At 42.1% G+C, this 25,281-nt stretch overlaps 1 protein-coding gene across 4 annotated transcripts in view; it reads right to left on the reverse strand.

Moving 5' to 3' along the window:
• NTRK3 (neurotrophic receptor tyrosine kinase 3) overlaps positions 1 to 25,281 on the reverse strand; it is a 511,401-nt gene that overhangs the window by 30,816 nt on the left and 455,304 nt on the right. For 3 of the 4 annotated variants that reach the window (XM_070761940.1, XM_070761939.1, XM_070761942.1), the window contains one exon: positions 4,141 to 4,215. The exons of the other annotated variant lie outside the window; for it this stretch is intronic. In XM_070761940.1, coding sequence (XP_070618041.1) covers positions 4,141 to 4,215 — 75 coding nt within the window. The remainder of the gene's footprint in view (positions 1 to 4,140; positions 4,216 to 25,281) is intronic. 4 annotated transcript variants of the gene reach the window in all.

The following is a 25,281-nucleotide window of genomic DNA, read 5'->3' on the forward strand; positions in this document are numbered from 1 at the left end:
TATAAGGGCAGACTAGATGGACCATGAGGTCTTTTTCTGCCGTCAGTCTTCTATGTTTCTATGTTTGTCCCAAAGGTGCTTTTCAAGAGTCAATTGGACTTTCTGTTTTTTCTTTGAAGACATTTTGCTTCTCATCCAAGAAGCTTCTTCAGTTCTGGAGCTTCTTCTTCTTCTTCAACTGAAGAGCTTCTTGGATGAGAAGAAAACGTCTTCAAAGAAAAAAACCAGAAAGTCCAGTTGCCCCTTCAAAAAGCACCTTTGGGATATATAATGAAATGTTGAGAAGGTGAATTTAGTATAACAATCTAACTAAAAGCTTTATCACATTTCCCTAGATCTTGTCAACACCTCCCTGATGCAGCTACATCTCACAATTTGGGAAACCCTGTATCAGAAAAAACATGTTTGGTTTTCAAAAGCGTGGAAAATCTAGACATGAAATATAAATATTTCAAGTCATAACGTGTAAATATTTTGAGTGCTCCTCCCAAAGGCGCTTTTTCTAAAATGCTTTTTTTTTTTCTTTGAGAATAAAAGATTTTGCTTCTCATTGCAAAAGAAGGTGTGAAATGTTTTCAAAGGGGAAACAAATGCAAAGAAGTTCAGATCCCTTTTGGAAAAAAGCATCTTTGGAACAACCTGCATGACCTGCGTAAGCTAGGTGACTGAGAATCTCCATAGACATTTTGAGTATTGCAACATTAGCAAATAAGACAGAAACAGACTTCAGAGGATAATCAAAACTGCAGAAAAAAAACCTATTACTGCCAACCTGCCTTCCATTGAGGACCTGTCAACTGCACAAGTCAAAACAAGGGCCGTGAAAGTATTTACTGCCCCCTCGCATCCTGGACATAAATTGTTGCAACTCTTACCCTCAAAACCACGCTATAGAGCACTGCACACCAGAACAACTAGATACAAGAACAGTTTTTCCAGAACACCATCACTCTGCTAAACAAATAATTCCCTCAACATTGTCAAACTATTCACTAAGGCTGCATTACTATTACTATTAATCTTCTCATCGTTCCTATCTCCCATCTCTTTCCATTTTTGACTGTATGAGTGTAACTTGTTGCTTGTATCCTTACGATAGAAACATAGAAACATAGAAGACTGATGGCAGAAAAAGACCTCATGGTCCATCTAGTCTGCCCTTATACTATTTCCTGTATTTTATCTTACAATGGATATATGTTTATCCCAGGCATGTTTAAATTCAGTGACTGTGGATTTACCAACCACGTCTGCTGGAAATTTGTTCCAAGGATCTACTACTCTTTCAGTAAAATAATATTTTCTCATGTTGCCTTTGATCTTTCCCCCAACTAACTTCAGATTGTGTCTCCTTGTTCTTGTGTTCACTTTCCTATTAAAAACACTTCCCCCCTGGACCTTATTTAACCCTTTAACATATTTAAATGTTTCGATCATGTCCCCCCTTTTCCTTCTGTCCTCCAGACTATATAGATTGAGTTCATGAAGTTTTTCCTGATATGTTTTATGCGTAAGACCTTCCACCATTCTTGTAGCCCGACTTTGGACCCGTTCAATTTTGTCAATATCTTTTTGTAGGTGAGGTCTCCAGAACTGAACACAGTATTCCAAATGTGGTCTCACCAGCGCTCTATATAAGGGGATCACAATCTCCCTCTTCCTGCTTGTTATACCTCTAGCTATGCAGAGGTATAACAAGCAGGAAGAGGGAGATTGTGATCCCCTTATATTTATATCGATTTATATTAATATTGATTGTTTCCTGATTGCTTATTTGAACTCTGTTGTACCTCATGATTCTTGACAAATGTATCTTTTCTTTTATGTACACTGAGAGCATATGCACCAAAGACAAATTCCTTGTGTGTCCAATCACAATAAAGAATTCTATTCTATCTACTCTACTCTATTCTATTCTAAATGTAAACAGAAGTCGACACTAATTAAGAATATTCTTACTGTACTAAGCAACCAGGTTTGTTGTAATTACGGTCTATGGGCTTGTTCTATACACGTCATAAAGCTATAAGCTGTCGTTTGCCATGTGGATTTATATATCAGGAATAATATAAGTGAGCCATTCTATGGGTTAGTATATCAGATGGACCTGATCTATAGTTATATAAAAAATCCTTGCACTGAAATATGTCTATTGATCTGCCTGTAACCAGTGTGCAGAAAGCTTAATTGAGAAATCATTTCTACCTGCACATCTTTTTCTGACTCCTGAAGTTCTTCCATGCTGTGGAACCAAACAACGGTACCTCTTCAAGTTTTGAGAAAGACATTGGGGAAAAAAATATGCAAAACTTCCAATCGCACAGACAATTTTGGCACAAAGAAGTTGTACTTTTCCATTGTGGCCTTTAACCCATCTTGAGAAACTCCGTGTTCCCCCTTTGAAGCATTGGAAATTGTACATCTTTGCTCCCAAATATTAAGATCTCAGTCTCTGATAGCAGGGCAGTGCAGTTGGAGTGATTCACCCACAAGAATGGATGGTAGTTTGGATAATTTTCTGTCCCTTCCCCATTGCAGCTTAATTGCTTTGATTGCCACCATTCCAGGAAGTTAACATTATTTGATTGCTATATTTTTAAATAAATTGTACAAGATGTACTTAGGGATTTCATAGACTTGAGGAAAAAGATATAGATATATATATTTAATTGGACATTTGATGAATCAAACCATCTGGAATGTGGCTGTATTGTGGGAAGGGCCTTAAACAAGCAGAGTCTTGAAACAAGACATTCATTTCGTCAAGGTCAGACAGAGAAGGACCGACCTAAGAACCACAGACTAAGAATAAAAATAATCTTGCCTTGAGACTGATTATTTTGACTGGTATGGCTCCCAAGCATAAGTCTGTCTTCCCAATTCCTACCAGATTTAAAGGGGGGGGGGCACGATGTTCCAGAAGTTACAAAAACTGAGTTTGTCAGCTGCAAAGCTTCCTGGGTTCCAGACCTGAGTATTGTATAATGGGTGAGCTCCAGCTCCTGCCCACTTAGCAGTTTGAGGACATGCAAATGCAAGTAGATAAATGGGTACCACTTCTGTGAAGTTTTGTGAGCCTTGGGGTACAGTCATGCTGGATACATGACCACAGATAGCGTCTTTGGATAACACTGACTCCGTTGGCTCGGAAACCGAATGAGCACCACCCTCTAGAGTCAGATATGAGTGGACAGAGGAAACCTTGACCTTTGTATGTTTAACTTGATTTCGTATTTTCATTTTCCTAGAAATGCCAAGAACAGAACCCAACTGTTCAAGTGGTTCTTTTACCATTGGCTTGGGGTGGCTTGGTCAATGTCACAAAATACAGTCTAGAAAAGGTAAAGGCATAAAAGGACTAGGATGGGGTAGCCCAGAAAGAGAAAAAAAGCTGAGTGGACTGTTTGTGTGTGTGTGTGTGTGTGTGTGTGTGTGTGTGTGAGAGAGAGAGAGAGAGAGAGAGAAGGACGGAGAGGGAGGGAGGGAGGTAGAGAGAGAGGGAGGGAGGGAGAGAGAGAAGGAGTTAGGGAGAGAGGAAGGGGGAGAGAGGGAGGGAGAGAGTGTGTGAAAGAGAGGGAGGGAGGGGGAGAGAGGGAAGGACGGGGAGAGAGGGAGAGAGAGGGAGGGAGGGATAGAGAGAGAGGGGGAGAGAGAGGGAGAGAAAAAGGGAGAGAGAGGGAGGGAGGGAGAGAGAGGGAGATGGAGAGAGAAAGGGAGAGAAAGAGGGAGAGAGAGAGAGGGAGGGAGGGAGAGTGTGTGAAAGAGAGGGAGAGAGAGAGGGAGGGAGAGAGAGGGAGGGAGTGTGTGAAAGAGAGAGAGGGAGAACAAACTACATAGTGTCCTGAAGTGCATCTAGTAATTTTATTCTGAATGAAGTCTTTTAGACTGAGCACAACAACATGGATAATGTTTCAGAGATGATAGCATATTGCATCATACTCTTCAAAGCAAGTGGAGGTGTGTAGACTGATCCTAGCAGCTTTTCTAAATAAATGCACTCTGTTGGATTCCCATCTCCAAAGACCAAATCTGGAGCATGCTGAGCTTCGCTCTTAATCCACCCCAATTCCCGGTCACTTTGTTCTCATCAAAGATCTATTCCCCCCTCACCCTCCAGTCCCCGAGTCAAAATCCACTCACTGTTGTAGCTGCCATGGCTGTTTTTCTCTGCTGCTGCCACGTTCTGCTGTAATAGCCCTTCGGATGCGTCACTTCCTGACAGTGAATGGGGTGAAGACAAGGAGGAAATTGGGGAGGAGGGAAATAAGAGAGAAGAAAAGCAGGGAGGGAAGATGAGGGGGACGTGAAGGGATGAAGTAGGGGACAAGAAGGGAAAGGGTGTGTCTTTAACTCCATCGTTTGTCTGGCTGCAACATTCCAACAGCTTAATGCATTTTGTTTTCAGGTTTGCATATAGTCGCCTAGGGCAAGTGTGATATTTTCCTTCAGGAAAGGAAACCTTCACAAAAGCCAGTCACAATAACAGTAGCAGAGTTGGAAGAGATCTTGGAAGTCACCTAGTGACCGCCTGCTCTTGCAGGAGACGTATACTATTTCTGATAAATGGCAGTCCAAGTCTCCAATGATGGAGGAGCACCTACAACTTCCAAAGTTAATTTGTTCCACTGGTTAATTGTCCCCACTGTTAGGGATTTTCTCCTTCGTTCAAGGTTGCTTTTCTCCTTGCTTAGTTTCCATCCATTGTTTCCTGTCCCGCCAACTAGTACTTTGAGTTGCCCATGGGCAATATACATTTAATAAATAACTAAAATAAAATAAGTAAATAAATAAGTTGGACGCCTATTCTTTGCGACACCCCTTCAAGTATTGGAAGACTGCTATCATGTTGACTATCCACTGTTGACCTCTCCCAATTCCTAAGAGGTCAGTAAGGGGCGTGTATAAGTGTACCAGAGTGCCCTCCGTCCCCTGCCTTAATGATTCTCCCTTACTAGTATCATGTATATAAATATTATTATATCTTTGTATACCACCAATACGTACTTGACAAAAAAAATAAATGAAATAAATAAACTATCACCTCTGGTCCTTCTTTTCACTAGACTGGGTATCTTTTGCCCCTTCCTTCTAGGTCCTTGAACCTACAAGCACAAGCTGTTAGGTTAATGATGAACATTTTGGGAGTGTATTGACTAGTGTGATATTTGTGGTCAGGATCCACACTCCTGAGGGTTCCTACTGAAATAGTTTACTTCACCAAGTGCCCTATCATGAAAAGGCATCTGACAACTCTACAAAATAAAGGCTTCATATAGTCGCAGCATTCATCCCCCCCTGCTCTTTATTATTTCATGAGTTCTAATTGAATCCCTAAAATTCTAAAATGCAACAGTTTTATTTTTTAAAATATTTTTGAATCCATCTTTATTACTTTTACAAATAACTATTGTCCTTAAAATGACAACCCCAGTGAGATGGGCGAGGCAGAGAAAGAGGGACTGGCCCAAGGTCACCCAGCTGGCTTTCATGGCTAAGGCAGAACTTGAACACACTGTCCACTGTCCCAACTTGGTCAGTTAGAAAAGAAAGATGCTCAGCCTATGGTTAGCTAAAATTATACTTTACTAAAGTCAAATGGTTACAGAAGAAGCAAAGCTAGATCTGGGGTTTTTGCACCCAAAACATATGATTAGCTTTCCCTTGTTCCACGTGGTTATCAAAGAGGGTCCACAGCTCACATTAGAGAAACATCTTTCAGCTGTGGCGAGGGGGGAGTTTGCCCAGGTTCGCTTGGTGCACCAGTTGCAGCCCTATTTGGACAGGGAGTCACTGCTCACAGTCACTCATGCCCTCATCACCTCGAGTCTCGACTACTGTAACACTCTCTACATGGGGCTACCTTTGAAAAGTGTTCGGAAACTTCAGATCGTGCAGAATGCAGCTGCAAGAGCAATCATGGGCTTCCCTAAGTATGCCCATGTCACACCAACACTCCGCAGTCTGCATTGGTTGCCGATCGGTTTCCGGTCACAATTCAAAGTGTTGGTTATGATCTATAAAGCCCTTCATGGCATTGGACCAGAATATCTATGGGACCACCTTCTGCCGCACGAATCCCAGCGACCAGTTAGGTCACACAGAGTTGGCCTTCTCCGGGTCCCATCGACTAAACAATGCCGTTTTGCGGGACCCAGGGGAAGAGCTTTCTCTGTGGCGGCCCCGACCCTCTGGAACCAACTTCCCCCAGAGATCAGAGTTGCCCCCACCCTCCTTGCCTTTCGTAAGCTCCTTAAAACCCACTTCTGTCGTCAGGCATGGGGGAACTGAGATATTTCCTCCCCCTAGGCTTATAAAATTTATGCATGGTATGTCTGTGTGTATGATTGGTTTCTTAAACAAGGGTTGTGTTTTTTTAAATTAACTTAAATATTAGATTTGTTCATATTGTTTTATTATTGTTGTTAGCCGCCCCGAGTCTACGGAGAGGGGCGGCATACAAATCTAATAAATAAATAAATTAATTAAATGCTATCAAATCGTTTGAGTAGCAATCCCTGTCTTTGTGGGCTGGATGGTTCTGCATTCCTTAGCATGACCTTGCTAAGTTTTCATGGGACAGCATAATGCATAGTATTGATTCCTTGTAAGAACCCTCTCCTTATCCCATCTCACCAATCTCCCTCCTCTGTTGCGTTGTGCAGGCAACATGTGCAGCAGGTAATGTGTAGACAAGTGGAATGACAGTCCTGGCACTCACGGTCTCCCTGGTTTTGGCTTGATGCTTTAACCATTACACCAAAAAGGTTTTCTGTGCACAATGAAACATGTGTCCAGGCCATCCCTTCCAACGTTTCTATTTCTTTGCATCTTTTCTTTGTGAATCCTTGATAAAACTCTTCCTCCCAAAGATCACACCACATTTTCTGTAATGCATGTTTCCACATCAGTAAAAAAAAAACCACACCACACACAGACACTCACACTTTTGAGTGACAGTATCTGCAGTCATATTGAGATTGCTTTGTTGACGCTACCGTAACAATGCTCTCACCTGTAACACTCAGGAAAGATACAAAAGGCACCGAAGTACTAAATCTGGAAATGACAAAAAAGGAGTTGGGGAATTGTAACAATTGGCCCCATCTGGAAGTAAATAAATCAAGTATCTCAGAACTCAGCAATCTAAAAATTGCAAGTGACAATTTCCTGTTCTTTACCCAACGCTTGCTGGAAGCTTTCCCTAACAAAAGGAGGAGATGCGTACAACCTTCGCCTCAATGTTGTTAATGGAAATACCGCGAGAGAGAAATATTTTTGAAAGGCAACTTTCACGGCTGCCAATCCTTTGTAATAGAAATGTTCTCAGCATCCGCTTTCTTTAAAAGGAAGCTACCCCTTTCCAGATGCAAATTTCAATAACTCACTCTTTTTCCCAAACCCATCTCTCAGTCATAAAGGACACTTAGAAAACCTTGTTTAGTGCAACCCTGGTGAAAGCCAGCGGTGAAATCTACTTAACTTCCCTACCAGTTCAAAAGCGTGTGCGCAAAGCACCGTGCAATGGACCACTCTTGCGCATACTTTTTTCACCCTCTGCGCATGCACAGAAGATTTTGTGCATGTGCAGAGGGTGAAAAACAAGAAAATGGAGGGTGGGCAGAGCCTTGCCCTGCTGCCACTACTGGTTCTCTGAACTACCGGCGGCTGCTGATACCAGTATACCCAAACTGAGGTGTACTGAAGATTTCAGCCCTGGCTAAAGCTGCGAAATCTGTTTTGGTGATTGTGTTAACTCTTCTCCTATTGAGAGTTGTGATGGATTTCTTTAAGATCACTACCAACCACAGCCGTTTGTAGTGTTTTCATTAAGGAACCCCGTAGAAGAGAAAGAAAAAGGAAAGAAACACCTCGTGTTTTCTGGGTGTGTGTGTGACTTGATTTCTTGTTCAACTGAGAGGTAGAACTCAAGACTGAAAAAAGATTTGGGGTTATAACTTGGGGTTGTTTGGAGATGCTACTAGACGCTGTCCAAAGACAATACAGGTAGTCCTCAACCTTTTTTTTTTTTTGCCATAGTTGTTGAGCAAATGTCTTGTAGGTGTTAAATTGATAACATGGTTGTTAAACAAATCTAAATTCTCCCATTGGCTTTGCTTGTCAGAAGTCTTTTGGAACAGTTGCAAATGGTGATCATCTGACCACAGGACACAGCAACCATGCCAAATGCCAACCACCCAAATTTTGATCACAACACTATGGGGGCATTGCGATAGTCATAACACCATTAGCACCTAGACTTATATACTGCTTCACAGGGCTTTACAGCCCTTTCTAAGTGGTTTACAGAGTCATCCACTTGCCCACAACAATCTGTGCCTTCATTTTACCCACCTCGGAAGGATGGAAGGCTGAGTTGGAACTGGTCAGGATCAAACTCCTGGCAGTAAGAGTTAGCTTGCAATTGCAATATAGCACTTAGCTTTATTCATAGTACTTTACATAGTAATAGGACTTATAAACTGCTTCATAGTGCTTTACAGCCCCCTCTAAGCAGTTTACAGAGTCAGCCTCTTGCCCCCAACAATCTGGGTCCTCATTTTTTCAGACTTGGAAAGATGGCAGATTGAATCAATTTGGAGCCGGTCAAAATCGAACCATTGGCAGTCAGCAGAATTAGCTTGCAATACTGCATTCTAACCACTGCACCACCATGGCTCATAAGTGCAAGAATTGGTTTTGAGTCAATTTTATCCACTGCCGTCCTAACTTCAATTGGTTGCTAAGCGAATGATGGTAAGTTGAGGTTTACCTAAGAAAAAAAAATCCTTTCCAATTTTGGAACCTCATGCAGGAAATTGATTCTGAAAGTAGCATGTCAGTGCCAGCTGGTGTTTTAACTTTAGAAGGGAAAAAAAGAAGATTGTTCTACTTTTCAAATGTATTTCCTTGTATTCTAGTTACAGACTGTCTGATATGAAAAATCTCGCAGCCGGTAATAGGGCATTATGTACAAACAAATCCCGAGCAAGAAAAGCAATCACAAACTTGAAAGCCAAGGTGGGGAGAACACCAATATAATAAAGAATAATGCTAATCTAATCTAACACGTTGAGATGAAAGAGTGACTTTTCTCTCCACCCCCTCCCCTGGCACCCACTTTGTCCCTATGCAAATAGCTTAGGGAGATGGCAATCCAGGGTTTGATTTACAACTCACTTTGAATAAATAGGAAGAAACAAGGATAGCTTTTGACTATATGAAAAAGCCACAGATCTCATACATTTTCCTTGAACAGGTAGGTGGGGGAATATAGGAGATTTATTTATTTTTTTTGCATGCTTCATCCTGTAGGAGGTGAAACACTGTTCTGTAGGGTTCAACAAATCAATCCAAAATTTAAGGTTTTGCAATATTGGAACAAAGAGAAAGAATTAGAGAGAAAGGGAAATAATATTTTTAGGTCAGTCATTGTTCCCTTAACTTCAGTACAGAGACTATAGTTTTTTAAAACATTTATTATTTATTGCATGTAAAGCTGTTTTCCTTCCCTTCGAGACTTTTAACAAGCTTGTGAAATAGGTTTAATTTCAGGAGAGTGCAGCTGGTACAATGTTACCTCAAAAAACTTTGTGGCAGGATGGGTAGTTCTGCAAAAACTGGTAAGCTAGGTTTGGTAAAACCAGTTTGTAAGAAAAGACATCTAGTTTTCTGATTTCATTCTAAGAAGAAGAAAATGACACAGGAATTCTCATGCTTGTGGACTACTGAATTACCCAGAAGCCAAGTGTGTAAGTATCTTGCTTTTCATTATGGAATCCTCTCTCCATGAGCCTGCAGACTCCCTGGCTTATCTCCAAAAGGTTGTATAAAGGGGCTAAGCTCACTTGATAAATGTCTTGCTTAGCAGTGGAAATGTTGAACTCAATGGTGGTTGTACATTGAGGACGACCTGTACTGTCTATCATACCTGAATATATCTATTTTTTTTTTAAAGAACCATGGTGGCACAGCGGTTAGAGTGCAGTACTGCTGGCTACTTCTGCTGACTGCCCTCTGCCTGCAATTTGCCTGTTTGAATCTCACTAGACTCAAGGTTGACTCAGTCTTCCATCCTTTGAGGTGGGTAAAACGAGGACACAGATTGTTTGGAGGCAAGATGTTGAGCCTGTAAACCGCTTAGAGAAGGCTGTAAAGCACTGTGAAGCGGTATATAAGTTTAAGTGCTACTGATATCTCTTAAAGCACAAAATCCATCTGATCTGCATATACACTTCCGCCGAACAATATGCTGAGGTCCTGAAGCATTAAGACCCCATCATGGCTACCATTTTTGAATGCAAAAATGGTAGTTTCAGGATGCAAGTGATATTTGCTCAGTTTGTATTTTTACAAGTCCCTGATTCTGGCAGGTAATAGGCCTGCTTATAGAGAGCTGTAAAAGCACTGTGAAGCAGTATATAAGTCTAAGTGCTATTGCTATACAGGTGTGGTTCTCTGGGATTCGAAGTTTCAGGCAGATCACCAAGACAGAGAAGAAAATCAGGATATTTGTTCATTATGCCAATACATCTTTTATCCAAAAACGTAATTCTGTAAATGAAGGAAATTTACAATTTGCATGCCTTGTTTTATCTTTCGTTCCCGGCACGCGCTCTAAGATCTGAACATATGCTGATCGCGATGCTTCCTAATCTAAATTTCTGCTGGGGTTCCCGGTTCAAATTTGTCACAGGCATAAATGGAACCGCCAAAGTGAAAGAAAAAATGTTGCATCACCTCAACAAAGTTGGACTGTTTCACAAGTCAGATGATGAACTAGTTTGCACAGCGCATTGAAAAACAAAATGTTCCAGCTGAAGTGATGGGTAGTTTTTATTTCTGCTTTTTTTTTTTTTGAAAAGTGGAAGGAGAGAAGGTAGAGTCACCGTGTCACAATTCCTGTTTTCTATGCATGTACAATTTTGTGGATCGTTGCTTGCCAATTATAGCCCGAGCGCACTTCACCAGAGAATCTAATCATCATGGCGGGTGGATTAAAAAAACAACAATGCTACTGTCAAATATCAGCCATGCAGTCCACTAGCAAGATCCTATTTGAAGTCTTAAAAGCATGAATGAGAATCAAGCAATCTTTATGCATCTCACAGAGGAGCACTTTTGGACACGTTGAATGTGGAAAAGAACCTATTTTGGTCATTATCACTTACAAGAGCAGATTTAGATCACGAGGACAAACCACAATCAAACGGGGTGGGGAAAGGGAATTGGTGCTATCACAAACCTTCCAGGTTTTTTGGGGGGAAATGATTTAAGATACAAAGGCCTGCACCCTTATTCCCCTCCCAGGATTGCGATCAACGTAATGACATCAGAAAACAGATAAATGGAAAAATGCCTCAATGACAAATGATATGCAGGAAAAGAAGAATCGCTTAAAGGGGGCTTCCGCTAAAGATGAAAATACTTCCCTCCACATTGTACAAGTTAGCTACATAAAAGTGAATTATTTTTACAAACAGCTCAAGGTAGTGACAGCACATCTTCCTATTTTCCTGACAACAATCACGCTAGATTTCATGATTGAGGTGTGATTTGGACACATGGGCTTTTGTTTCTAGCCTGGTGTTTTAACCATTAGACCAAATTCTCTTTCTTCTTTCTTTCTTTCTTTCTTTCTTTCTTTCTTTCTTTCTTTCTTTCTTCTTTCCTTCCTCCTTTTTTCTCTCTCTATCATCTATGTGTATATTTATCATCTATCTATCTATCTATCTATCTATCTATCTATCTATCTATCTATCTATCTATCATTTATCAAACTATCATCTATCCTTTATCTATGTATCTACCATCCATCCATCCATCCATCCATCCATCCATCCATCCATCCATCCATCTAGAGAAAGTCATAGTGAGGTTCAATGGTTCAGCAGTTAAAAATGCTGGGTTTCTCAATCCGGGATCAAAAGCACACAATTATTTGTGTGCTTTTGATCCCGGATTGAGAAACCCAGCATTTTTAATAGATACCACTTTGGTGGGAAGGCAACAGCATTCTGTACATCTTTGGCATATAGTCATTCTATGCCCTCTATACACGACCACATTAATTATATTTGGACAATGCTGGCTCCCTTGGCCAAGAAATGACGGTGAGCACTGTGCCCTAGAATTTGATCTGGCTGACAGGGAAACCATTACCTTTACCTTTCATAATCACTATATATAAAGGGTCATAATATACTGAGCCTATACATTCACTATATATACTGTGCAGTGACTCTATATACTGGACAAAGTTCATTTACACCAGTGTCTTTCCTCTCTGTAGATACAATAGGAAAGGATCATATTGTACTCATTAAATACTCTAGCAGACCGCTTAGTCTTCACCCAGGTTCCCACCCTAGTCAGCCTTTTCTCTGCTAACCTCACTGTCATGACCAGCAATGAAATTAATAAAAAGAACATCCAAAGAGCCTCATTCATCCAGATGGAACCTGGTGGGAAGGTGAAGTGGAGAAGGGAAGTCTGTGGATCAGGTGCCGCGGGTTGGTGAATTGGGTGAAATTAGGATAATTACCATCCCTGAGATAATGCCTATCACAGCCTAATTGCCCTGATTAATTCCTCTGTGCTCACAATACTCTGCTATGAAGGGCTCTTCATGTTTCAGAGTGGAAGAGAGGGGATGAATTGTTAATAGCTTCACCCCTCCCTACGTTGGAACAAGATGAGACTGAAAAGGAGAGGCTGGAAATGTAGAGAAGTTCATGTAGTGGTTTCTGTTGAAAAGACTCCTATTGGATATTTAAGACAGTCCTGGTGCCATTTCAGACATTCAGAATGCTCCTCAATCATCACTTTATTATCATTTTGGGATGTCTGGATCAATAGAACTTCACTCTAATACCACAGCCTTGTAAAGAGTATAGTATCATCTTCCAATGAGATTTTAAAAAGAGCCGAACATTTATATCCTCTTGCATTTACAATTTAGCTAAGCGAAAATAATTTCTGTGGGAAAGACAGCTTTGGTTATGTCATTCTTAATGCTTTATTTGTTTATTTTTTGCTTTATATGTTTCTATGTCAGTAAATTTCCCGACTGCCTTTTTTAGAAAAAGAAAATTCTTCTCTATGTACCGGTAACATTCAAAAATGATCCTTGACAAAACAAGTTGCTTCACATGGATTTTTTGAGGAAAGAAAAACTTATTTCTGTCACGCACAAAATTGTAGAATTGGACAGGGCCACACACAGCATCTATTTTGCCACTATGTTATGCAGAGATCTTCAAACTTGGCAACTTTAAGACTTGCGTACTTCTGCTCCCAGAATTCTCCAGCCAGCTCTGGAAGTTTAAATCTACAAGTCTGAGAACCCCTGAAATAATGTGTAATCAGTTAAACCAGCTCTCAAGAATTGGCTATCCAGCTTCTTAAAAAATCTCCACAGAGAACTTAAAATAGATAGATTTTTCCACTAATCTACAAATTTTACCATTGGGAAGTTTGGACATGCAAACAACAAAGTGATTGGTTATACAGTGATCCCCCGGTTATTGCGTCCCCGACCATTGCGAACAGGCTAATTTGCGATTTTTCAACCCGGAAGTCAAAACACCATCTGCGCATGCGTGCCCTTTTTTCTATGGGCACGCATGCGTAGATGGCGCCGGGCAGATCAGCTGCTGGGCGGCTTCCCTGGGTCTTCCCCCTCTTGCTGGCGGGAGGGCGAAGCCCCCCCAGCACCCGCTCGCCCGCCGTTCGCCCGGCCACCCGCCGTTCGCCCGCCCTTCGCCCGGCCACCCGCCGTTTGCCCGCCGTTCGCCGCCCGCCCTTCGCCCTTCGCCCGGGAAGTTCGCCAGGAGTCAGTGGAGAAGCCGCGCGACTGTTTTAAAAGATCGGAGCCGGCCTGGGGGGGCTTTCCAGCAACCCCCGAGCCCCCAACCTGGGCTCGGGGGTTGCTGGAAAGCCCCCCCAGGCCGGCTCCGATCTTTTAAAACAGGCGCGCGGCTTCTCTGCTGACTCCTAAAGCAGGGAAGTTCGCCAGGAGTCAGCGGAGAAGCGGCGCGCCTGTTTTAAAACGATCGGAGCCGGCCTGGGGGATCGGAGCCGGCCTGGGGGGATCGGAGCCGGCCTGGGGGGGCTTTCCCTTTCAGGGCGGGCGAGCGGCGGGCGCGGCAGCAGCGAGGAGTTTGCGTGGGTGGTGGGAAAACCCCAATCTTCGGCTCCTCGCTGCTGGGAAGTAAAAACACCATCTGCGCATGCGCAGATGGTGTTTTTACTTCCGCAGCGCTACTTCGCAAAAACCCGCTCGTTGCGGGGGGTCCTGGAACGGAACCCCCGCAATGATCGGGGGATCACTGTAGGTCATAAATTATAATTACAATCATTAATCATAAGATACACACAACAGGTGATAAATCATAAGATACTAATAAGAGAAGGTAGTAGGAAAGATGAGAAGATGAAAAAAATGAGACGATGAGAAAGACGAGAAATGAGATGTCGAGAAGGGTAATAGCAATATAGCCTACTACATGAGTAAACATCTTTAGGCATAAGATAGTAGTGAGAATTAGATGTTCAGCAAAGTGCTGGGACATGGGAAACAAACTATCTTTCTGTCTAGTTGTTTTGGCATGGAGTGTCCTATAGCAATATCCTGAGAGGAAGAGTTGAAACAGTTTATGTCCAGGATGTGAAGGGTCTGTAGATACTTATGATCTATAACCTATCATTTTATTGTCCAGAGCTTATGCACTGGAGACAAATAATAATAATAATAATAATAATAATAATAATAATAATAATAATAATTATTATTATTATTATTATTATTATATCAGTACAACACAGCAAACGAGATCACTATGCTGGATTTCATATTTCATCATCAGTTGGGCGCTTCCCAAGCACCTAGGACTGCGTGATGTAGCGGCGAATTATGTTTGCCGATCCCAGTAAAGTGGCCTTTTGCAATTGACAGATGGAGATTTTGTCAATTCCGCTGATATCTTTTGGCACTGCGCCCAGCATGCCAAGGACCACTGGGACCACTTTCAGTGGCTTATGCCAAAGTTGTTGCAACTCGATTTTCAGATCTTCGTATTTCACTAATTTCTCTAGTTGCTTCTCCTCAAATCTGCTGTCTCCTGGGATTGCAATGTCGATTATTATTATTATTATTATTATTATTATTATTATTATTATTATTATTTAGATTTGTATGCCGCCCTTCTCTGAAGACTCTGGGCAGCTCCCAGGATACAAAAACAACACAACAACAAATCCAATTAATTAAAAATTGCTACTAAAATCCCATATATATATAAACCAGTCAGCCAATTCATTCACAACCACACATTACATCTCGTAAACAGGGGAAGGGAGCTTGATCTAATTGCCACATGACTGGCAGCATTAATGAGTTTTGAGGCTCTTGTGAAAGGCAAGGAGGGTGGGGGCAGTGCGAATCTCTGGAGGGAGCTGATTCCAGAAGGCCTGGGCCGGCCGCCACAGAGAAGGCTCTTTCCCTGGGCTCCGCCAGACGACATTGTCTAGCTGATGGGACCTGGAGAAGGCCAACTTTGTGGGACTAACCGGTCGCTGGGATTCATGCAGCAGAAGACGGTCCCATAAGTAATCTGCGTGTCCAAGTGCATTTTGCCAATAAAGAATTCTGTTCTATTTTATCAAATTAAATCTAGATAGCTGCAACTGATCGCTCTTATTTTTGGTCCTAGTTTCTGCAACCATTAAAAATCTGTCCTAGTGGAACTCACCCATTTGTTCTTGTGGAAATCCGTTGCTGTGGATTTCTTATACATTTCCATTACTGGATTGAGATTCTTCATGGGACTAGCAGAGCAAATATTGACCTATCGGTTTACTTTAAAAGCACTGTTGTCTATTAGCTCTCTTGAAAGCTAAAGCAAAACATGAGATGTGCATGGGAGGTGGACAAACATTTAATGAATTTTTCTGCAGTTGAGGGTTATTCTAGGTAAGAGGATAATAAAGACAATGAAGCTAGCACTCCATGAAAGCTTCTTGAATACTAGAGAGATCAGCCTACAAAAAAGATCAAATGAAGAATAAAAAAAGGAACACTAAAAGGCAGAAAAAAAATACATGACTAGAACAGAAAAAAATCTAGCAAGCAAAGCCCATAATAAAAAGACCTAGCAAGGGCTAAGAGCTGTAAAGTTGAAGGAAGAGACAAAAGGTCTAATTCTGGTTAAACAAGACTAAACCTTAGGAACAAACACATACAATGTCAGAAATGAGAATATAGCAAGGGACAGCAAGTGCTGGTTAGTTGTTGCAAGATTGACCAGAATGACAACAAATGGCGTGACCAAGTAGCAACAACAGTGCAGAGGAATATGTACAAGAAATACCTTCTGCCTGCATGTAAGAACTGGTGTAAACCAAATAATAGACAATGTAATAGAAAATAAAGAGATCTGGAGCTTTAGAATTCAAACAGGCAAGTCCTTGCTACATGACACTTCATACTTCACAACTGTCGATAAGAAAGGCAAAAATTCTGGACAGTAGACCTGGCTGTAACTGGAGACCACAGAACAGAAATCACCGGAGAACATCAGAAAATATAACAACCTGTAAAGAGAAGTAGAATGACTGGGGCAAAAGAGAGCAAAGATAGTATCAATAGCAATAGGCACCTTGCATACAATCCCAAAACTTCTTCAACACCACCTGAACACCTCTGGCATTGACAAACCACCATCGGTCAATTGCAAAAGGCAGCATTACTTGAGATAGCTTACATCCTACAACAACACCCTTAAGACATAAGTCAATCCTGAGTCCTTGGGAAGGACTGAACAGGTAAAAAAAAAAGGGCAAAGCCAGTCTAAATGTCTGCTGACTGTGTGCGGCCAACCATAATAATAGCTATGCTGTTTTTTTAACCTGTCAAGTTTACATGTGTTTGTTTGTTTGACTTCCACCCTTCTCGAAGCGACTCAGGGCGGCATATAACATAATAAATGCAAACAATATACTGTATGTGTAGAAATCTAATTAGAAATATACAAAATTAGCAAAACTCTAAAAAATCCAATGCACAGCCATCCACATTCATCCAATTCAATCATTCACAACATCGTCCAGTGACAATCTTGTTGCTCACAGCCCCCATGCCCACTGGCAGAGGTAGGTCTTCAGAGCTTTACGAAAGACCAGGAGGGAAGAGGCGGTACGTTATCTCCGGAGGGAGTTCATTCTAGAGGGCTGAACCAGGATTTTGGGCAGCAAAACACATGGCATCTCGTATGCTATTATCATCGCCACACAACTACCATTAAATATTTCTGCTCCAACATGGGATGTGAGTACCACATCTGCAGCACTTGTGCAATGAAGTTGTGTTGTCATTTACTACCTCTCAGTCACTGTGTTTTCACACACTCAAAATTGTAGGAGATAGCACCATCGTTTTTCGACGATGATTATCAGAACAGACTCTGGACTTTCACAACCTCGGTTGCTGTCCTATGTTAAATGTTGTGGGAGAGCAGAGATGGGTTCCTCCTGGTTCAGACCAGTTCACCTGAACCAATAGTGACCTGCTGGTGACATCACGGTGATGTCACATAACCAGTTTGGTCAATGCTGGTCCATGGGAGCTGCCATTTTTTGGAATTTTTATTTTACTTTTTCCTCTGAACATGCATAAAAATTGAGTTTCTGGCACTGTGCATGCGTCACCATCTTGATTTTTAAAAAAATTGTGAGGGCATTTTTGGCACTGCGTATAAGTGCGCACATGAAGCGTGTGCCCAAGAGGTACAGCAATGCAGTGCAGGAGGAAGCGAACCCGCAGCGAGGTTAAGTTAGAACCTCACCCCCGAGGGACAGGATACATGTGCCAGGTCTTAAGGCACCCCTAAGACTTGTCTTCCCCGTAGGCCATTGACAGGTGCTCTAATGAGACTGTTGCAATCCTATGCACTTCTTCAACCAACTCTATTTAGCTGCAAATGGCCAGCATTTCACAGACCATTATTTCTTCTGTTTTAATCAAGGGGAAAAAGGCTAGGAGCTGATTTAATTAGCATCCATCAAAGAGTAGAATGATAGAACTCCTGAAGGGCAGGTGAAGAATCGATTTTTTCCAATACACCGTTACTAGGTTTCCAAGATGAGAGGGCCTACGAACCAAGCACTAAATACACCGTGAAGGCATAATATTTAAGAGCAACAGCTAAATGCTAAGAGAAAGAGGGGTGGGTGCTTCGGAACTGAGCTGCTTTGAAAAACAAAACAGAAACCATGGAGCCCCTTATCTAAATAATGGTGTTTGTCACTCAGAGCCACTGGAACGTGTAGTGTAATCTACAGAAGACATAAAGGAACACATTGCAGAAATGTAATCATATAGAAAAAATAAAATAAATGCTTGCAAAAGGAGGACACTTGCAAGTGACATACAATCCAGAATATAAGACAATGGGTATGTGTTTATGTACGTGTACCACTGAAGGCCTACTACCAGAACGGTAAGGTGCTCCATTCCGGTAGCGATTTTGGGGATGCGTGTGCATCTGGGAATTCCTGATGTGCGCACACATGCCCCTGCAAGATTTTGCTTCTGTGCATGCGCAGCAAGCAAAATCTTGTGTGAAGAGGCTCCAGCGAGTGAGATTTTGCTGATTTCCCTGATTTTTGCTTCCACGCATGCGTGGAAGCAAAAATATTGGCAAAAATTGCCGAAATATTGCTTGCATGAGCCTCTTCACACAAGATTTTGCTTGCTGCGCTTGCACAGAAGCGAAAACTTGCACCGATTGGCACAACCGCGCCCCCCTCAAAAGGCGCACCGGTAGTGCCGAAGATGGCAGGCCTTCCCTAGTATGTACGTATGAGTGTGTATACACCAGAGGTGGGTTGCTGTTGGTTTGGACCAGTTCTTTAGAACCGGTAATGGGAATTTGGCGCTGCTCACCGAACTGGCAGCAATGACCGGGGCTCCATGCTTCCAAACCTCTGGCAACCATGGATTGCCAAAAAGGTCATTTCCATGCACAGAAGGTCATTTCTGGCAAGTGATGCACACACAAAATGTGCACTTCTCTCACTATGTGAACTTGTGGGAAGATAAGTAGAACCCACCCCCAGTATACACACATACACACGCACACACCCATCATTAAGTTTCCGAGATCCCTGCCTGTCAGAAAAGCATATCACAGGCAAACTGACATGATGCTTCTGCCTTTGAAATGTGAAGGTTGCAAAAAAATGAATAAACAAGGGGTGGGGGAGAGATAGCTTTCTTTTGACTTTTCTCTCCCGTCTGTCAATTTATCTCCAATCTCTTTGGTTTCTTTTCCTTTTCCTTTTTTTTGAAAAAATAATCTTCCATGCCCATAAAACAAAGCCCTTCTATCCTGTCAAAGCAGGATAAACAGCTGAGTGCATTCCTAGGCAATCTGCATTGGAAAAGACACATCTGTCTTAAAAGCAGAGGAGCCGCGCGATGCTTTTGTTACATAAAGGTCTGTTTGTTGTACGCAGACGTGTAAGGGGGAAATTAAGCAGTTCACCTTTTCGCAACTGCTTTGCATCTTATTTTTGGCTCCAGCCAGATGGCTGCTTTCTCTTTCTTCCTTTGATTAAGAAGGTGAAGAAAAGAAGACGACCAACAAACAAACAAACCCCAGAAGTGAATCCTGAATTGAAAAGATAGTCAAAACAGCACAATGTATGCACCTGCACACACATACACAACCATGCAAGTACACACACACACACACACACACACCGGGCGATACATTTTAATGAAGTTGTTAGCCTGCGGAAAGCTTTGGACCTGTCGTGTCAATATTAACCTTCTGATGGAATCTTACAGAGCTTTCTCTCCAGAGGATGATAAAATGCTGCAATCTCCAGGGAAAACCAGTAGGAGAATTTACAATAAGATTGAGCTAAAATCACCTGAAATGAAAGTTGGGTGTGGATATTTTTGACCCAGAATGTGAAAACTATGAATGCACAGTGGTACATCTACCTAGGAATGCCTCTATTTACGAACTTTTATAGATAAGATCCAGGTGTTCAAGATTTTTTTGCCTCTTCTCAAGAACCATTTTCCACTTACAATCCCGAGCCTCTGAAACTGTAGCTGGAAAAGACAGGGAGAAGCCTCTGTGGGGTCTCTCTAGGAATCTCTTGGGAGGAAACAGGGGCGGAAAAGGCGGGGAGAAGCCTCCGTGGGGCCTCTCTAGGAATCTCCTGGGAGGAAACAGGGTCTCCACCTTCCCTCTGGTTTCCCCAAACACACGCATTATTTGCTTTTACATTGATTCCTATGGGAAAAATTACTTCTTACAAATTTTCTACTTAAGAACCTGTCACGGAACGGATGAAGTTAGTACGTAGAGGTACCACTGTAATGCCAAAAATAAGCTTTCTCTGGAGCAGAGAGACTATTCATAGAGTACCTGGTCACAACTACTGTAATTTTCAGAGAATAAGACACACTTTTTCTCTCTCTCTCAAAGAGGCTGAAAATTTGGGTGTGTCTTATACTCTGAATGTAGCTTTTTTCGAAGCTTTTTTCCCCAGCCCTAACTATGTGCTAACCATCTTCCCGTCTTCCTACTCCTTCAGGTTTTTTTCCCCTACCCTAACTCTTTGCAGGCTTGTTTTCATTCCTACTCTGAAAAAGGCTTTTTCAGTCCTAAACAGGGAATAAAATAATGTGCTGAAGTTGAACAGACTAAGCACGCTAGCCAGATGAATACCTAGTAGGTAGATTTTTTTCCCTATTTTCCTCCCCCAAAACTAAGGTGTGTTTTATACGGTATGCGTGAGGATCTTTAAAAAATGTTATATGGTTTGCAAAGCTCCACTATGCTATCAATTTAATTCTATCAAAACCCAAAGTTGATTTTGTATTCAGGCTTAGGACGTACAGAGAAAAGATGGAGCGGGGTTATTCTCCTATGTTTCCCCAATGTTCAATTTGATTCTCGGGCACGTTGACCTGACCTCTCAGAGAAAAACTTTACAAGATCTTCCAGGTGGGATTTAGGGACTGGTGACTTTTCTTATACTGTATGTTTCAAAAAAGATATTAAAAACTCAAAATGAATGGCCATTTTATGCCAACTTCTGAAGACAAGCTGTTCCATTGGTTAATTGCTCTCACTGTTAGGAAATTTCTCCTTAGTTCTAAGTCATTTCTTTCCTTGTTTAGTTTCCAACCATTGTTTCTTATCTTGCCTTCTGGTGCTTTGGAAAATAATTAGACCCTCTCGTCTTTCTGGCAACCTCTCAAATATTGGAACAGTGCTATCATGTTAGCCCTGGTCTTTCTTTTCACTAGACCTCACCTACAAAAAGATATTGACAAAATTGAACGGGTCCAAAGACGGGCTACAAGAATGGTGGAAGGTCTTAAGCATAAAACGTATCAGGAAAGACTTAATGAACTCCATCTGTATAGTCTGGAGGACAGAAGGGAAAGGGGGGACATGATCGAAACATTTAAATATATTAAAGGGTTAAATAAGGTCCAGGAGGGAAGTGTTTTTAATAGGAAAGTGAACACAAGAACAAGGGGACACAATCTGAAGTTAGTTGGGGGAAAGATCAAAAGCAACATGAGAAAATATTATTTTACTGAAAGAGTAGTAGATCCTTGGAACAAACTTCCAGCAGACGTGGTAGATAAATCCACAGTAACTGAATTTAAACATACCTGGGATAAACATAGATCCATCCTAAGATAAAATACAGAAAATAGTATAAGGGCAGACTAGATGGACCATGAGGTCTTTTTCTGCCGTCAGACTTCTATGTTTCTATGTTTCTATGACAAGACATGCCCAATTCCTGCCACCATTCTTCACCTAATCAACCAATCCTTTACCCAACAAATTATCTGCTTGTCTAAACAGTGTCTGCACCAGCTAGAGAGCCCCTGAAATGAGCCTAAGTTGCCTATTATTTCTACTCTCATAATTTACACAGAGTTATCAGTTACCCTTCCTGTTGCTTTTTCCATAAGCCCCCTGTATTATGTTTGCCATAATCTCCTTCCACAGGTCGTGGCCCCCAATCCTTTAATCATCTTTGTTGCCCTCCATTGGATTCTTTTTAATTTATCAATGTCTTTTCTTTAATGGAAAGAGCTAGCAAAAATGCAAAGTGCAGCTCGTTCCAAAATTAGGCTTGTTTCTGGGAAAGAGAGAGAGGCTGTTGAAAGCATGCTCTGGGTTGAAGAGAGAATGACTGGGAGTGAAATGTGGATAAATGAGAGTGTGGTGAAGGTAAATGGAATAGTAAAGAAAAAGAGGAATAACTGAATGACTTTTCTAGGAAATCTGGACTTCTATCGGGAGTTAGTGAGATGGGTGACACATCCATTAAATATATAAACCATTTATGTTCAGATGTTGTTAAGGAATGCTTCTTATGCATCTTTACATGTGTTTGAAAGCATCTCCCCATGCGATCATCATCTTTTTATGACAGTCATGAGACAAAGAAATAGCAGAATAGCCGAATTGGAAGGGACCTTGGAGGTTTTCTAGTCCAACTTCCTGCTCAAGGAGGAGACCCTATATCAGTGATGCAAACCTATGGCACATGTGCCAGAGGGAGCACGCAGAGCCCATGTGTGCCATCTCCCCAGCTGTTTTGGGTCTCTGTTGCACTGGAGCTTGTGCATCCCGCCAGCCAGCTGGTCTTTGGGTCTCTGCCACGCATGCACAGGGCATGAGCGCACATGCACCTGCTACTTGTAGTAGGTGCAGGCGCATGCACTTTGGGCACTCGGTGCCATAAAGGTTCGCCATCACTGCCCTATATCATTTCAGACAAATTGCTACCCAACTTCCTCTTAAAAATTTGCAGTGATGGAGCACCATAACTTCTGAAGACAAGCCGTTGTCTTCAGACATAATTTATGCGGTGTGTGATCTGCACATGGTGAACCTTAATCCAGTGCTTCTCAAATAGTGGGGTGGCGGGGGGGGACGCAGAGCGATGCTGGGGGGGGGAAGGAGATAATGTGTGTCCTACCTGACACTTGTACCGGTACTTCCATTGCATTCCTTGGCGTTGTGTTCAGTGCAGCCCGTTCTAAAAAAAAAGGTCTCATGAGTTTGAGAAGTTCGATAGAACTCACAAGATGTTTTCTTTTAGAACAAGCTGCTCTGGACACGACGCCAAGGAAAGCGATGGAAGTACCAGTACAAATGTCAGGTAGGATGCACGTCTCGTGGTGGGGCGGGATTTGGGGACTATTTACAGTCGTGACGTAGTTGTGTGGGGTGCAAAATGTTTACTTCTTCCTGAAGGGGCATAACAGAAACTAACTGAGAAGCACTGCCTTAAGCTAAAGTTTGAGATCATCAAGAGATTCCATTTCTAATGAGGTTACATAGAGGTTCTACAGGTTCCATTTCAAACGAGGAATTCTTACAAATATTGTACTGACTGCAGCAAGTCCAATGCTATTTGCCAAGGTGGCGTTATCATTAATAAATGTTTCCCCCCAACTCTTGTGGATAAAAGAATTGGCCTGATGATCATCACTGTACTAGTTTTTGACCACCAGATCCCCCAAACCTAGATGTTCTCTGAACATCGTGCAAAAATAAGAGATTCCATTATGCTTCTGGTTTCCATCAGGAGAGTCAAACTTGATTTCACTGAGGGTCACATGAGAGTTGTGTTTGGCCTTGGGGGCGGGGGGCAGGACGGGCATGGCCAGCTCAAAGTCATGCGTGTTACATGCACCGTGGTGGCTCAAATGCTCTGCCAGTGAAAACTGGCTCCTGAGTTCCTTTTCTGGCTGCGAAAGCTCCTGCTACCCTCTGCCAGTGAAAATGGAGTTGGTGGGGAAATTTGCATGACTCTCCCAGGCTTTGTTTCTGGCGGCAACCCACTTGAGCTCTGTTTTCATTGGCAGAAGCACCATGGGCTACTTCTTCACTGTTTCCCAGATGGTCCTGAGAACCAAATCTAACCACCCCATGGGCTGAATCCAGCCCCTGGACCTTGACACCCCTAGTTTACATCATTATGGAAATCCTTTACAACTGTAGTCTAAGCATAGAGCAGAATGCAATGGCAATACAGTGGTACCTCTACTTACGAACTTAATTCGTTCCGTGACCAGATTCTTAAGTAGAAATGTTTGTAAGAAGAAGCAATTTTTCCCATAGGAATCAATGTAAAAGCAAATAATGTGTGCAATTGGGGAAACCACAGGGAGGGTAGAGGCCCTGTTTCCTCCCAGGGGATTCCTAGAGAGGCCCCATGGAGGCTTCTCCCCACCTTTTCCGGCCCTGTTTCCTCCCAGGAGATTCCTAGATAGGCCCCATGGAGGCTTCTCTCTGCCTTTTCCAGTTACATTTTCAGAGGCCTGGGTTTGTAAGTGGAAAATGGTTCTTGAGAAGAGGCAAAAAAATCTTGAACACCCAGATCTTATCTAGAAAAGTTCATAAATAGAGGCATACTTAGGTAGATGTACCACTGTACTTTTACATGGTTGAATTTTTAGTTCACCGATACAGGGGAAACAGCAACGAAATAGAAATGTGGAATGGATTCTGGGTAAAAAACAGCTCCTGATATTCAAGATGGGTTTCAGCTGATGTTGAATAGAAGAGGAGAAAGGTGATGGAGAAGAAGAAGAAAAAAACTGCAACTAGTAATTCAGTTGTCCTTCAGATTTTAAATGCTGCCTAATTTGCAGCTTGGGTCCATGCCCACTACAAAGCACATCAAACTAAGGTCTTTTGCTTTTTAGCTTTGGTTTCTTAGATTCCGTGTTTTGTATTTTGAATTTGTATTTTCTGTATTTTGAAATCCAGTTCGATTGGCCCTGCTTTATTGCTACTGTAGCTTTTAAAAAAAAACCTAAATCATTTTCTGTCCTTCAGTGGGCTCAGCCAGCTTCATTTAGATGCATCTGCTAAAATAATTGGCAGAAGTATGTCATCACCTCATTAAGAATGGTGATGTTTTCTTTCCTTGGAATCGCTTGAACACAGTGACACCCTGTTCTGCCCCCAAATGTCCCAGAATCACATAGCATCTAGGCACTGGGAGGATTAAGCAGTCACCAGACACCGGCCTTCTCATCTCAAAAGTTGCCAAAATGTCCTTTCTAATTTGATGCTCATGAATGAACGTGGATTTTTATGCAGCCCTGCCATGCTCCAGTGCTGCACAATTAAAATGTCCATGAACAAAAGGATAACAACAGCATGCCAAAGGGTTGATTCTCCTAAACCTCTCAGTGGCAAACTCTTTACTTCTAAGAAGGCT

This window comes from Erythrolamprus reginae, chromosome 10, assembly GCF_031021105.1.
Source record: "Erythrolamprus reginae isolate rEryReg1 chromosome 10, rEryReg1.hap1, whole genome shotgun sequence".
In the NCBI taxonomy this organism is placed as follows: Eukaryota; Metazoa; Chordata; class Lepidosauria; order Squamata; family Dipsadidae; genus Erythrolamprus; species Erythrolamprus reginae.